At 38.1% G+C, this 16,973-nt stretch overlaps 1 protein-coding gene across 4 annotated transcripts in view; it reads left to right on the top strand.

Moving 5' to 3' along the window:
* Positions 1-16,973, top strand: part of LOC150098121 (uncharacterized) — a 120,600-nt gene that overhangs the window by 17,639 nt on the left and 85,988 nt on the right. For 2 of the 4 annotated variants that reach the window (XR_016549582.1, XM_090406178.1), the window contains exon 2: positions 3,793-3,836. Coding sequence is in view for 3 of the 4 variants with exons in the window: in XM_090406178.1 (XP_090262304.1) it covers positions 3,793-3,836 (44 nt within the window). In the remaining variant the exon portion in view is untranslated. Of the gene's footprint in view, positions 1-1,905; positions 2,113-3,792; positions 3,837-16,973 lie in introns of those variants that run through there. The other 2 variants (XM_090406179.1, XM_090406180.1) reach the window with 2 other exon arrangements.

Below are 16,973 nucleotides of genomic sequence, written 5' to 3' on the forward strand. Positions count from 1 at the left end.
TTAAATGCGAACAAAGAGAGGCCTATGCGCCTTGTGGAAATAGCATTTGAATTCATTGAGCTAGTCCTGCAGAGGGAGGAAAAACCGTTCTAAATTCGATTCTAGTTGACAAGGCCATAAAAGAAGATGATAATGATAATAATAATAATGATAATAATAATAATAATAATGATAATAATAATAATAATAATAATAATAATAATAATAATAATAATAATAATAATAATAATAATAATAATAATAATAATAATAATAATAATAATAATAATAAAGCAGTTTGCAGCTATGTAAAATTTTCTATAGCTGAAATTGTCTTCTAATAAATATTCATATCTCATTGTTATTACAACATAGGCACGTGTTGTAATAACATATTACTGCCCGACATTACTGCCTGCTTATCGATTCAAGTTTTCTGCTAGGTCAATTTTTGGTATATAAAGAGAAAAATAAAACTTAAGCATGTAATTACGTATTATCAATTTACTTAATTTTACTTGTTAATAATAATAATAATAATAATAATAATAATAATAATAATTTTTAAATTTTTTTTATAGTTTATTATCTCTCAAATAATTACATGAATATACTAATATTTAGGCAACAATGCATCTTTTTCTTGCAAAATGGTTCAGTAAGAATTATAATTACTCTTAATATTATTATCATTTGCAGAATTTTTCATTGACACAAGAGTAAAAAGTGTGTATTATTACCATTAATAATAATCATAGTAATCGTGTTTATTATTAATGACTCACAAGTTAAACAATATTACTTATGTTGCAGTTTACATAATGATATTTTTTTTTAAATTTAAATTGTAAATTAAATATATAATTTTAAACTTAAATATATAACTGAAGTATTACTATCACATTTTCTGTTTACTACTAGAATTCATTACAGAATGTTAAGTGAATAATGTTAGATAAATACTACTACTACCCATAGAAGCTTATAAGTATCTTCAGACATTATTTTGCAGTAATTGACATCATATGTGGATATTTATGAAACTGGAGTTATCTGCTACACCTATTCCCTAGAGATGAGCTGCTACAGTCTTTTCATTTATTTGGTTTTAAGTTTGAGGCCTTTCACAAAAACAATGATTACGACTTCATAAATTCTTGATTAAAAAAATCCATCGTGTTTTCACAATCATTTTCCTTCAACGGTAATGCATTGAATGTTGTAAGGTCACAGATTATGCACGAATAGCATTGAATTCATATATTATTATCTGAACACAAAAGAATGAAGCCTTTACTCTCCATTGAAGTGAATAATTATTGTCAATGATGACGCGTTACCTCTACTGTGATCAGTACATAAGAAAACTCGCTAAATTTTTAGTATATTTCGAATTTAGGATATCAAGATGGCCAGGGTTTATTTTACTGCAATCGCTATTGTTCTTGCTGGAAACAGCGTACTGGGAGATACTGATCATCACGTGCCAGCAGGATTAAAGCAATTATGCGGTAAGCGAAATACATTTATCTTACAAAAACAATTAAACATGAAAAATATTCGAAACTTTAGCAGTTTTGTACTCCCTCACTCCCTTCTTGATAAGTGAATTTAGTATGGACCAAATGTAAATAGTTGTTAATATTTACCCCCCCCCACACAACAGTTTGTCTATCTTTTTAGACGCCGCCTTTAGTTCTGAGAGAATGCACATTCAAAGAAATGACTATGCAATAATAGATTTGATGAAAGCTGATGACAGGGATATTACTGAAGCAGACGAAATAGTCGAATTGCAGGTGTGTTTAGATAGTGCAAAACTTTGATGTCAGTATAGCTATGGAATTACATGAGGTAAAAGCTCACGTATTACCAAAATGTGCTATAGAATTACCAGCGTCTTGATTGCTTGAGTGTCAGCTTTAGAGTAGGGTTCCAAGAGAATGAAAATAAAAGAAAATAGCTCATTTGCATAAAGAAGGTAGTGCTTCACAACAGCAGTAGCAATTATGACTGATTAGCATCTTAGGCATGGTGGTCAAGGTACTGGAAGTTGATAATGAGTAAAATTCGGAAATAGGTGGATAGGAGAAGCAAACTGTATTTTTTAAAAGTGGTTCCCACGGACGAAAGGTTTGAAAATCTATAGTGCATTCGTATCGTGCGTGAGCTAAGAATTATTTCTCCCCTCTATTTTTATTAAATTTTAGTTTTTACTTATTTTTCACATAGTCCATATGGGATATCGTTATCGTTTCAATGGCTACTAAGTCACTGTGTCAGTAATTTACTCATTTTTTTATAATAAATTAACAGCTGAGCGACATTTCACATACCGCATTATAACTCTATTTCATAAATTAGAACAAATAGTTTTGGATATGACGATGGTAATATGAATAAGAGGGGGGGTGACAGAACATTAGAGAGTAGTTTATGGAGAAATAGAGTTTGGGAGAAGGCCTGTAACAGCAGTATGCCAAAGGTTTTGAACTCGGGTCACTACTGTTTAACATGTACATTAATGTTATAGGAATTTATATGAGGGGAGATATTAAGTTGTTTTCTAATGAGGTAAAACTGAGTAACGTATTAGTTCATAGGGATAATGTAGAGATTTCCTGGGATGATTTAAACAGACTAATAGTATGGGAAAAAGAGAATGGCTTTTAAGTTTTTATGGAACTGGTTTGCAAGAAATTAACGAAGCTGGGGATTTGGATTCTGGTGAACTAGGAGTTGAAGTTCTAATCGCATATTACAAAAGGTACTAAAATAGCTCATAGGATTGGCTATTGAAGAACTCACTGAGAATAAACTGGGAAGTAACATTAACATTTCTGGCTAGATGGGTGAAGCAAAATTGCTTTTCATATTCCCCTTTGTCTTATAATGAAAGAACTTTGAATGAAGTGTTTGTGAGCTATATGCTCGCCCATTGAGGGCAGTGAAGTTAGTTGTGTTCAGCTGAACTTAAAATAGATTTTGGTCTTTTATATTTGTTGATTTCTGCTTCATTATATTCCGAGGCTTCCTTGATTAACGGATTTGGATGGTCACTTGTCTTGGTAAAGAACTTCTCAGCTAGATTTATGAGAAAGGAAGAGATATAAGGGATATTAACTTCTCTAAGGATCTGGGTGTTTCTTATAAACCAAGGGGCATCCAGAATCATCCTCATGCACTTATTCTGTAAACTCTGAAGCTTTAGAATGTTTGAATTTGCGGTGTGGCTCCATGCTGGGGATGCGTAAGTGATAACCGGTCGAATTACCATCTTGTAAATTGTTAATTTTGTTTGCATGTCCAGTTTACTTTGTCTAAAATTGGAAAGTTCTTATATTTCTTTGCAAAATTTATAGATTATCCAAGCACTTTTCTAGTGTCTGTACCTTACCCCCGTGTACCTATATGTACCACTCATCGAAATTTCTGTCATCGTACCATACTCTGCTTCTTCTTTTACTTAAATCACACACACACACACACACACACAAAGAATACAATACGAAGGCGACACGAGAATATACAGTAAGTGTAGTAGCAAACTCCTTTTTCTAATCCTAGTATATGTTGTCTGAATATCTTGTGGGTTCTGTAGACAGTTTTTGAGTTATAGTGTTAAAACTTGTGTTCTTGGGGTGAAAAAGTACTGCTTCTTGTTTGCTCCAAAGATCAATTAATCTCTAATATCTTTTATTCTCCAACTGGAGTAGAAAGGCTGTTTAGCCCTAATAAGTATTAAGATTTATATTTTATCATTTTTAATATTCAGAAATTTAAATGATTACTGAAAGGATAACTTTGTTTCAGGTCCAGATTTGGCGATTTGTATGGCAAAAAAGCTAGATGAGAAGGTATGATAAACAGAATAATGTATCTAATAACTACAATTTATTGACTAATATATAATTTATTAATCTATGCAAGTTCAAAATAAAGAGAATAATTTATTGACTTTAAGTTTCGAATAGAATTATTGGTATTTTAAAACTGTATTTTTAAAATGACTTTTTTATTTGAATCTCACACATGCAGGAAAGGGTTAGTGTGGGCACGGATTAGTAATACCAAATTTATTGCATAATAGGGCCTTGTGCGGGCAAAAGATTAAGTAGAAGATGAAATCTATTGGCATATTGTTTTATGAACATCAGAATGTTGTAGTGTTTCAGGAACATGGTGATGTGGCTGTTTGAAAGAATCAGAATATCTCAGACCGATGTACTACTACGGCATAATTCCTTTACAAGTTTACCTTTCAATCAGGCTGCAACACCCGCCATTGGATCTACTATACAATTCTGTAATTGAACATTACAGAAATCGTAATGTCCCAATACTTGACCACTATTTTCCATCAAAGAAAAAACGCTAGTAAGAACACACTATCAACACAAATCCCACGCCAAAATATCATATCACAATTAACTGTAATATGATATTTTGATTTCCAAGAAAACCAGTCAATATGTATTATTATTATTATTATTATTACGGACAACTCCAAGGAGCCCTTAGACTCTAAACATCATGGCATCATGGCAAGAACTAACCAACATTTGTGCAGTAACTATCATGCTTTGCTTTGAACTCATTCATAGTCATGGCACTCACAACAGACTTTGGCAACCTATTCCACTCATTCGTTACTCTCCAAGCAAAAAACCTAATTCTAACATCCTTGTTAACTGCACTCTTTACTTACACTCTTTCGTATTTCCATGGATGATCACTAGTTCTCTCACCATCAGACCCAGGGCCAAATCAACACATTCTTTGCCCCCCCTCGGCGGGAAGAGAAATGTGAAGCCCCCTATCACATTGTAGCCGCTGTAGCGCAATTGGAAGAACAGCGGAACATTGCGCCCTTCGACTGAAAATAGGCTGACCATATTTCCTTAAGACAAAAACGAGACATTGGGATGGCAAAAACGGAACAGGTGGTTATGTAATATTCTGTATTTATGAAAAAGTAAGACGATAAAAAAATTTTATTACATAAACCTATTAAGCTTACCATTATTCTTCAGTGACAGAACCCATACAAACATTTAGGTAGGCGTAGAGGAGGACTGCATTTTACCACGATCGTACCATGAATATTTCTCCGATAAGTGATCTTACGCTGCAAATTTCGGTCTTTCAACACCTTATCATAAAACCTCTCACACACTCTATGGCACAGTTTTGTCTTACAATTAACATAACCCTCATTGTCTCAATTCTTAATCTAGATTTCTCCTTTGACCACATACTGTTCATAACAGAAAATATTTTCTCAACAGATGTTGTACTTCCTGGAAGACAAACAATAAACTCTACAATATCACAAAAGTCTTGAAAGTCTAGGCGTTTTTCGCTCATTTCAGAAAAAAATTGTACCCATCTATCAGATACAGGAATGTTTTCTTTATTCCATGTATCCAACTGCCTCAACATTATATGAGGGTCCACCGATCGAATACACGAGTTTCTTCTGGTTCTGCGCTTGTGATGAGTTCTTCGTTCAGGCTGTCCTGTATTTCTTTCCATTCAGCTGTCTTCTTCAGTAGCACCCACTTGAACTTCTCAGTGTTTCCTAAACTGCACTTCCACTTGTTGACATATTCTAAGCTGGTTTAACAGAAATTCTCAACTATCTCAAAACGTTTAGCCACATTAATTTCTCCTGAATCTGCTAACGTTTTCATTTGTTTTTTGATATCAGTAGTTACAAACACTTCACTTTTTATGCTCTCATTGTTTACAGGATTTTTCAATCATAATAGCTACTTCTGTAGCTGAAATATTATGTTTTTTAATTAAGCTAATGTATGTTTGGAACGTAGATACTTGATTTCTTGCAAATGACAACTACATTTCAAACATGAATCTTCAAACAATTTTCACAACATAACAAGGCATTTTTCTTGAGAAAAAAATAAGAACGCAGCCCATCAAACAATCTTAAAATTCTGTCAATTGATGGATCCAAGGACACAAATTTCGTATTTCCATGCTCTAACATTTTAGCGTAATTACAACAACAACAACAACAACAACGTTACTGGCTTGCTGGGTGAAGCACGAAATGCTTTTTGTTTTCCCCTTTGTCTGTTTCGATAAGCTTCATTGGGGGGGGGGGGGGGGTTGTGAGCCTTATGCTCGCACTTTGTGAACTATGGAGTTAGCTCTGTTCTGCTGAGAGCATGATTGCTTTGGGTCTTTTATGTTTGTAACAGTCATGTTCACTATGACTGGAAGCTTGTCTGATTAGTGGGTTGAGATGAGAGTGTGCCTTGCTGAAGTACTTTTCCGCATAGTCATGAAAGAGAGAATGAATGTCTGGGGATCCGGTTTCTCTGTTTATCTGCATGTTTCTGACGAACCATGGGGCGTCCAGTATCATCCTCAGGCACTTGGTTTGTATCCTCTGTAGTTTCAGGATGTTAGATTTGGATGTGTGACTCCATGCTGGGGATTCATATGTGATTACTGGTCGTATAACATCTGATATAATAACAGCTTGTTGCGTGTATCCAATTTGCTGTTGCGGTTGATCATGGGATGTCTTTGTGCCTATGAGCTTGATGTGGCTGTTGAAATTCAGCTTTTTGTCCAGCTGTACTCCAAGGTATTTGATTTCTGTCTGCATGGTATCTTTTTTCCGAGAAGTTGGATGTCATCTTGGATGAAGGTTTTGCGTCTGGTGAATAGTATAGCTGAGCTTTTCAAGGGGTTTACTTGTATCCTCCAGTCCGAGAACCATTTCTCTAGCGTTGTGTCCTGGAGACGACTGATCGCCAGGTCTGGGTGGAGAGATCTTGTCATTATGGCAGTGTGATCTGCATAAAGGGCTGTGATAGTAGTCCTCAGGTTCTGTGAAATGTCGGCCACGTAGATTGTGAAAAGTAAAGGAGCCAACAGGGATCCCTGTGGTACTCCTGCCAGAATTTGGTGCCTAGTTGAGATGGTGCCATTTATTTTTATCTGCATGGATCTGTCAGTGAGGTATGATTTTATTGGACGGGTAAGGTTTGTTGGAATATTGGCATGTATGAGTTTGTAGAGTAATCCTTGATGCCATACCTTGTCAAAGGCTTTGCCAATATCCAGAAAGACTCTGCAGCTGTGTGAAGTTTCCAGTTGTATCCTTGAGTGATGTGCTCCACTAAATCCACTAGTCAGTGTATTTGTTGCACTGTGCTGTGTACACGGCGGAAGCCAAATTGTTTGTTTGGAATTATTCCTAATTGGTCTGATATTTCTTTTAGTCTTGAGAGGATGATTTTTTCAGCAATCTTTCGTAGGTTGGAAAGCGAGCTTATCGGACGGTAGCTTTTCGGGAGTTGTGGATTGTTTCCTGGCTTTTTTATTGGTATGATGTCGGCTGTTTTCCATGCAGTGAGGAAGTGTTGTATCTTCAGTATTGCATTGGTTATATTAACCAGGTGTACAATAGCCTTTCGAGGAAGTAGATTGATGATTCTGTTTGTAATTCCATCCTGACCTGGAGCTTTTTTGTTGTTTAGCTGTTTCATGATGTTGGTTATTTCCTTTGGAGTAGTGGGAGTGATGCTGTCAGGTTTGTTTGTGGTCTGTCTTAAGGTACGTTTGACCTTCTGGTGGATTTTATATATGTGGGTGATGCATATGTTGTCATATGATCGGCTGCATCGCATTGTTTTTCTAGGTTTTCTGCTTTTTCTGTATCAATGTGCGCAGTTCCATGTGCAGTTTGCATGGGGATAGAGGGTTGTGTTTGGTGCACAGGATCTTCAGAAATTTCCATATTGTGTGATCTTCTGGGTTGAGTGATGACAGTTTATTGTCCCAATCCTGATTCCTGTGAATTTGAAGTGCTTTTCTGACTTGGTTTTTCAAGTTGTTCAGTGTTTTCTTGTCCTGCGGGCTCTTGTGTTGTGGTATCTTTTCCTTGCATTGTTTTTTGTTCTGATGAGGTCCATGATGTTTTTTGGGAGCCATCTGGTTGGGTGGTTGGTTTTGGTTTTGGTGACTTCTTCTAGTGCTTTTTTGATTTGGTTTGTTAGATTGCTTACTGCTTCATCTGTTTCTTCTTTTTTGTGGATGATGGATACAGGGCCAATGTATTTTGGTAGGATTTTGGCTAGCTTATCCCATGATATGAAGGTGTGCTGTGGCCAGTTGGTCTTGTGTGCCAAGTTTGATTAGGATTGGGTTGTGGTCAGATGATAGTTCATTGGTCATCTCTAGTTGGTATTGATAACTGGTGTTTCTAAGGATAGCTATGTCAAGTACATCTGATCTGTATTGAGGCTGTAATGGGTGTGCTCAGTGGGTCCTGCTATCAGAACTGAGTTAAGTGTTGAATAGTTGTGTAGTATGCGTCCACTTCTGTTGTTGGTGGTGCTGAACCAGGCTGTGTGCTTGGCGTTTAAATCTCCTGCTATGATGGTGTGGTCTGTAGTGCCAAGGACAGCATTCAGGTTTACATCCAGGAATACAAGACCACACAAGCGTTGCTTGTGTGGTCTTGTATTCCTGAAATTTCCAGGTTGGTAGTCTGTGGGTTGGGTATGGCATTGTGGTGGAGGTACGCTTTGATTTAGATGGCAGTGCCTCCCCCTCTGGTGCTGAGTCTATCGGTTCGGTACATTGTGTGTCCTCTCTCTTTTGGGTTTTTAGAGGGGTCTCGGGTGGGTTTCGTTGATTAGTATTATATCAGGGTTGTATCTGAGTGCAAATTCCTGTAGTTCTAGTGTTATGTTGGAGAAGCCATTGGCATTCCAGGCTGCAATTAGAAGCGAGTTGGGTTTTACTTTTGTTTTATTGATTGTTGAGTGCTGTCAGTATGGAATGGGTTCCTTGCAGGAATCTCTTTGTGGAGGATGGCGTTCGGTTTGTTCTGCTGAATTCCTGCAGCACATTGTGGTTAGCGAGGAGGTCAGTATAGCTGTAATGTTGGAGCCTATTTGATTGCTCTGTATTGTGTCCTTTGGGCGGGCTGCTTCTGCATAGGTCTCGGTTGGAGGTTGAGTCCTTTCCTGACTTTTGTGGATAGTGTTTTGTTTGTTTGAAGACTGGTCAGCTGAGATGCTTAGAGTGGTACAAATTGGGGGAGGTTGGACGGGTCTTGTAGTTCCGTGATTTCTGAAGTGGTGGTTGCATCCTTTGTAGTTTTCTGCGTGGGAACCTCCACAGTTGGCACATTCGGCTGGGGTGGTTCTTGGTTTTGTGCATGTAATGGTTTGATGTTTCTCACCACAATTCAGGCATCTGAACTCAGCTTTGCATAGTTTTTGGGCATGGCCAAACTTTTGGCAACAATGGCATTGCCCTGCTGATGCCCTTTTCCTGAGTGATTCTGTTGTTATCTTTAGTCCACAAACCGCGGTTATATCGTAAATTCGTGTTTGCATGTTCTGAATCTCAACTAATACTAATGGCATCGGTCGTTTATCGGATCTAACCATCCGGCTGATTTTGATTGGTGTTAGGCCCTGCTGAGTAAGGTCTGCCGCGATCTCCTCGCAGGTAATGCTTTCAGAGACACCTCGGAGTACAACCTTGAGATTTCTTTCGCTGCTTAATGCGAAGGTGTGGTATTGTAGTTTGTTGTTGTCCATCATTTTTGTTACCCCTCTGTAGTTGGTTGAATTTTTACTCCTTCATCGGTGTTTCTGGCCCAGGAATAGTTAATGTTATGTTCTCTCAGGTTTCGAGCAATTGTGGTCCATATTTCTTTTTCACGGAGAATTACCGGGAGGACCTTTTCCTTTTTTTTCCGGCACTGTTTGTGAGGGTGTTTCGTTTTCCATATGATCATCCTCGGTTCTGCGTCTTTCACTCGTGTGTTCTTCTGTGAGATCTGTCTGACTGTGGTTCTCAGGTAGGGAGACGGTCGTGTTGTTGATCTCTTCAACTTCGTCCTCGATATCTTTGGGTTCATCAGGTTGTGTGTACAGGTTTAGGAAACCTGGCCATTCCGTATCGAATTTTTTAAGTAATAATTTAAATAGGTTTAGTACTTGATCTTTATTTAGATGCTGTAGAAGATCATTAAAGTTATCCATGTCTGTTCTGTTCGTTGATAAGCAGGTGGTGATTGGGGAATTGGGTATGAGCACAAGTAGAAATCCCGCAGGTCTAAAGAACTGCCAGCAGAAATACAGTAGAGGATATCTCAGCTGCAAAGGACTGCCAGCAATATCGATCGAATAGCTAAATGCGCGAAGCAATAACAATTATATTTCTCAAAATGAAGGACGCTTACCTCTATATATCATTCGGAAATCCAAAAATATCACACTAATCAACACGCGAGACTGATACGCGAGCCGCCATTTTGCCAGAACCATTCTTTAGCGTAATTGTTTCCTGCAAAGTCAAAAACGTTTTTCAGTTCTTGAACTCTGACTGTGGTCATAAAATTATGATCTGATTATGGCGATAAAACGTTGGAAATTATTGCTTCTGATCTGGTACGTGCTGAAGAAAATTCTGGTTCATGAATTTTATTTATCAATGTCGACAAGGAGTCATTTGGGCGAATTCTTTGGCCGTGATGCACAGTATGATAAGCAACAAGAGCTTCACTTGCAGCAATTTTATTGCTTTCACTATCACCATCACTTTTCACCATAAACGAGCTGATGTTTTTAACTGAAGCCAGAGTCTTTTCGGCATCCTTATGTTTCTAGCTATGTCGATGTTGGTTGATGTCGCTTCTGCCTCAATGAGCAACAGAAAAAATGAACATTACAATGTTAGCATACCACTTTTCTTCCATCACTGCACAGCTTGTCCAGTTTAATAAATGTCAATTCTTTCTGCAGATCGTCATGAAAACTTCAGTTCTGCCTCTTTGACATTGCAAGGTTAGACTTAAAGGTTTAAAAATTATGAAATTTAAACCACCAGCATTGAATAACAAAGCCACCGGTTAGTATACAGGCAAAACAAAAACTAACGCTACAGCAGAACAGACGCCACGTCTGAGACGTGCAAGTGTTGCCAACATGTATTTTTTATTTTATCTGAATAAATCACTGCAGATATCGATACTGTATTTCGTATCGAACAATGAGACTTCATGGCTATACAAATTACTGGTATCCATGATTTTGATATACGATTATAGGTTATGAATAATAATTTATGACTGACCAATATTATAGTATATTTATAGTTTTTATTAAAAACGGGACAAAATTGACATTTTTATTAATAAAACGACGGGACGCCCTGAAATTATGAAAAAAATTGTACTGTCCCGTTCAAAACGGTACGTATGGTCAGCCTTACTGAAAAAGACCTGGGTTCGATCCTCGTCGTGAAGAGGGGAATCCTTATATGGGCTTTGTCAGTTGAAGGTGAGTTAGCTGATCTCATACAGAGGAAGCAGGGTTTTATCTCCCGGAAACTCGGGTTTTTCATCCCGCGTATAGACAAATCAGCCTTCAGGACACACGTAATTTACGGACAAAAAATACTGTCGTTGGTGATGATGGGCGATAGATGGCGTTGATGGTAGTGGTGTCCTATTTGGAGAATTGAGTAGTAGTGGAGAGGATGAGATGTATTTAGTGAAGTAGAGTAGAGTGACCTCCCACGATGAGTCCTTGAACTTCCTGGAAGTGTTCGTAATAATAATAATAATAAAAATAATAAGGTACTCATCGATTTTTGAAGTCCCAAGTATTTCCATTGGTGGATATGAAGGCGATATTCGAAACAAAAATAACACAATTCACTCCTTCCAACCCACACGCTTCCCCATAGCAAAACTAACATTATAAAGTGACTTTACTACATTTTGATGTGGAAAAATCGTGTATTAGGTCATCAAAGTTAATATTTTGTAAAATCTCATGTTCAATGATCATTAATCTTAGGTGGTTTAATCGTGACTTTGCCATGTTGTTTCTTAATTCATTTTTTAGTAATTTCATTTTCAAAATGAACGTTCACTGCAGGCATTAGTAACCGTCATTCAAAGAAAAATCCTCATAGAGATTTCCATATTATGAAATACTGAAAATATATGTTCATTATGCATATAAGCGTAAATTTTGATAATGGTAACACAGTCTTCTTCTTCATTTGTGGTTAAGGTCTTATCACCTACGTTTGCTTTCTTCATTGATTCTATATCCATCATCATGTGTGACCTAAAGTGGAGACATTCCATGAATAGTTCTGTAGAAGTAAGGTCTTCGCTATAAAAGTTGGCTACATCCTCAGAGTGGGTTTTTATGTCTTGATCATCTAAAGTATGAGGGGCTTCTAAGAGGCTAAATTTATTAAATATTGCGTCGTACTGTTTTTCTCGCGCATCCCAAGGAATCTATGTGTCCACTCTAAATTTCCTGCTGCCCTTAAGTTGCACGTCTGAGTCGTCTGTGTTTCTACAATCATCTATAAATGTTAGAGTGCTGCTGCGTTGTATTATTCGTTTATACGAATCCTGATAGTTCTTATCCCGTGGCTTTTCTTTCGCTTGGGATTCATAGTCTTCAAAACAGTTTCTTTTCTCAGTTAGAAATGCCTTTAAGGACTTAAGCAATTTCATAGTAGTAGATAAGTTCGTACTTTCTTTCTGGAGGACTTGGCTCACACTGTTAAATCGTTTTACTATGTCATTCCAAAAAAATAGTCAGAAAATTTGTTTCTAGTTTATCTCTTAAACCCTGAGCTGTAAGCCGTGTTTCTGATGATTTCTAACCCCCCCCCCCCTCAAATCATCCAAACTCGATCTGATTTCTTCATAACCCTCGTATGGAGCACTTACTGCATCTGTATGTGCAGACAACCGAGTTCTTCACAATTGCTTTACCACTTTAAGCCGAGATCCCAAATGCGAAACCATTATTTCCCAATGATAAGGCGAAGATGAAAAGAAATTGTAAAGATTTTGAACAAAATCAAAATAAATTGTGACATTTAAGGTACTGTTTACTGCACGAACACCTACAAGGTTCAAGGAATGTCTGCACATGTCCTGGTATATACAATGCATATTTATTTCGTTCCTTAATTTTAGCCTGTAATTCTGAATAATCCCATGACATATTTGCTGCATTATCATACGACTGACCTCTACAGTTCATTAGTGGTATATTATATTGATCCAAAAAAGTCGTGACTACGTCAGGGAGAATATCTTCTTTATGTCCATGAATGGGAATAAACTGTAAAAATCTCTCTTTAGGAATACCTCCAGAAACATATCTTATTATAAATGTCAGTTGGTCTACTTGTGTGATATCAGGTGTTGAATCCACCGATATGGAATGATACTTAGCTTTCTGTACTTCAGCGACAATAGTTTCCAACACTTTGACTCCCATAATGTGTATGAATTCTTCACAAATAGTAGCTGATAGATATGATGGGACCCCCTTTCCTGCATTACCATACTTCTTTATATGTTCACATAAAAATGGATCAAACTGACTGATCAGTTCCAACATGTTAGCGGCAGGCCTCTAGACAATACAATGTTTATAACTGCAATTATTCTTTTCAATACTTCTATCCAGTACTGATGCTCACTGTCGAACTGGATTACTAATTGTGTGTTTATACGCCCAGGGCCGCGCCAACCCGAGGGTGAAAAGGGTGCACCGCACCCGGGTAACAACATTGACTTTAACACTACATTAACTAATATAAAATTAAAAACCCTTACTTTTAGATGTCAGACGGGCGGCCGATAAAAGTTTGCAACTGGGCGGCAAATACCCTTGGCTCGTTCCTGTATACGCACATGCACTTTTAAACTCCTGCAGTATGTCATCATGCATTTTCTGTGTTCTGCCACCATTTTCATGATGTGAAATGGCCTTTATTCTGTTTTTCCACTCATTGAATCCGCTCATTATAAATGGGGAAATCAGAAGTTGAAATCAATTTATAAACAAAACAATATACTTTTCCTTTTGTGGGAGAATAAATAAGCCAATCTCGAAGTTGAGTTTCTTGATTCGACAACCGTCGCGAAAACATTGCCGGTGTTAAATACCTAGTTTCTTTATCTGAGTTGTTTCTTCCTACCATATATTCTCGGGCTGACTGACTAAAGCTGCACTGATTATTTTAGCATTCGGGTGGACCTTTTTGAACCCAGTACTCCTGTAAGATATGATTTGCCACTGACCATAGTCCGGGATCTGAACTCTTATAATTGTCATTATTTGTACTTACGTTTGCTGTAGCACCAGCAGAGGTTGTTTCTTCTTGTACACTATTACTGCACAAGGACTTGCTTGAAACAGAATTTGCTGGTGATTCCGTATTTTTCTTTTCCCAACGCGCTTCATTCCCTCCAACAACTTCACTTTCACTGCTCTTAAAAAATGTTGTTAGTTTTGGAAGTTTTCGAATATCCTTTACCTGTTCTCTCATTTTCTTTCGTTTGGCACAACCACTTTCGTAACGTTTCATACTGAGGGGAAGGGTGTTCTCCTAATATCCCTACGACTCGCCTATAACTTTTAACTATTTTCAAACCTGACCAAGACAATAACACAATATGTACTTATCTACTAGTTTAAACTTGTAAAGCTGAACCTGAACTGCGATGTATATATTACGGTGGGTACTCAACAATCACCTGCGATCTTATCTTGAGTGGTTGTTGTTGTTTTTCAGTGAGTTCAGACGTGTTTATCAGCGCTCCTTGTAGTAGTACAGCGTGAAGTTAAGTTTTGTTTTTAATTGTTTTTAATGTTTAATTCAGAGTTATTTCAACACTGAAATTAAATAGTGATTATTTGATGCGCCACCAGCGTGCTCGAACATCAGAGCAGGTAAGACTTTTTCCTTTCAACTTCAAAAATATTTTCCAGGTTCTCTCCTGTTTCCCGCCCAGTACAACACTCGGTGGTTGAAGGGACAAGGCAGGTCCTTTCCCCCACTTCAAGTCTACATTATGGATTCACCATATGAAGATCTCTCCTTCAAGGAACTTCTCGCTATCTTTCGGCAAATAGGCAACATCTTGCACACAAAATGGCCAGGAAAGGTAGAAATTCACCAGATTATGGAGGTCGAGAATGAAGACCCTCGAACCTCCGAACTTTCTGCTCGCCCTACACATGACAGCGTCAATTCCTCCGCTACAGCTGACACAGACGATAATGATTACCAAGAAGTCAGCAGAAAGAAGAGGAAGAAAGAGTCTCTTGCTGCAGAACAAGAAATTGTCTCTCAAATGGACACATCAGCACAATCTAGTGCAAGCACTGAGACAACTATACCAATACAGCCCAAAGAGAGGATCCCACCAGTAGTACTGCGATCTAAAGAAAAGTGGTCGTTGCTTGCAGAGACGATGAAGAAAAGCAACATCAAGTTCTCGTCAGCCAAAAACACAGATGACGGAGTACGTATACAGCCTGAAGGAACAACGGACTACCGCCAGTTAACCAGACTTATGGACGATCATAAAATTCCATACCATACTTACCAACTTAAGAGTGAAAAGAACCTCAAGGTAGTGATCAGAGGTTTGGTAGAAGACATAACAACCGACGAAATAGCTACTGACCTCAGATTACAAGGCTTGGAGCCAGTCAAGATTTCGCGAATGTATCGCGCAGACAAGCGTCCCATGCCTCTGGTCTTAGTAGAGATCAGTAAAGACCAGAGGGAAATTTACGATCTTAAAATAGTCTGCAACTTGGTCATCAAGACCGAACCACTACGAAGAAAGGCATCGGCTGGTCAATGCCATCGCTGCCAAAAATTTGGGCATGCGCAAATGCTATGCAGAGCAGACTACAAATGTGTGAAGTGCGGTGGCAACCATCCCTCGCACACTTGCGTCAAGCCAAAGACCACACCTGCTAAATGTGCGAACTGCAGTGGCCCACACCCTGCAAACTACAGGGGTTGCACTCTCCACCCATCCAACCTTCAAAAGCCTAGACAGGAATTAACTCAGCCCACTCAGAAAAATACTGTGAGATCCGTGCCTGAATTCCAAGGGCGGAAAGTTACACCAGACAAATCCTATGCTTCTGTGGTTTCCTCGAGTAACACTAAGGTACTCCCTACAACTAACAGTCCAAATTCTTCAGCAATACTCGCTGCCTCACTTGGGGAGATGCTAATGGCCTTCAGCAAAACAAATCCAAGCCAGGCCGATACCAACAAATTCCTTCGGAATACTCAAGTCATCTTCTCCATGATTAATGACTAATCCGGCTTTAACATCAAATTCTATGCAGATAATATTCTGGAACGCAAACGGTCTCAACAGCAAAATTTTGGAATTACAGAAGCTTACAGATCATTTACAAATTGATATTCTCCTCATTAACGAAACACACCTACGTCCCTGCGATAATCCCAAACTCAGAAACTACTCGTTACTTAGAAATGACAGACTTAATGCCAGAGGTGGAGGCACTGCCATCTTTGTCAGAAAAAACATTCGCTATAATGAGACTAAGAAGATTACTACATCTAACCTCGAGGAGACGGGCATAGAAATTCTTACCAACAATGCAGGCAGCTTAAAGATTTTTTCTGTATACAACCCCCCTGGCAAACCTCTACTCCCCTCTGATCTCTCTCAGCTACTAGATACAAATGAAGCAGTAATTGTAGCTGGAGACCTCAATTCCAAGCATCCTTTATGGAACAGCAAAAGCTTTAATAACAACGGAATGATCCTCTATAACTTTTCCTTGAAGAGAAATATCGTTATTGCAGGCCCGATTGAGCCAACACACTACGGAGCGATCGGCAGACCTGATGTTTTAGATATTGCTATTTTTAACAATATTTCTCATCATTTCCGACTTCAAGTGATTGACGAGCTAAGCTCAGATCACAATCCAGTACTCTTAAGTTTAGGGGAGGAGCCTGAGCTCATTCCCAGCCATTCCCACACAAACTTTGCAAAATTCAAGACTAAAATGAACACTATCATAGACTCAGTACCGACTATTTCCACCCGTGAAGAAATTGACGCGGCAGTCAACAATCTTGAATCTAAAATACAGGCTGGCTTATCCGCAGCT

This window comes from Typopeltis vanoorti, chromosome 16 (assembly GCF_054136105.1).
Source record: "Typopeltis vanoorti isolate ZY-2024b chromosome 16, IOZ_Tvanoo_1.0, whole genome shotgun sequence".
Lineage (NCBI taxonomy): Eukaryota > Metazoa > Arthropoda > Arachnida > Uropygi > Thelyphonidae > Typopeltis > Typopeltis vanoorti.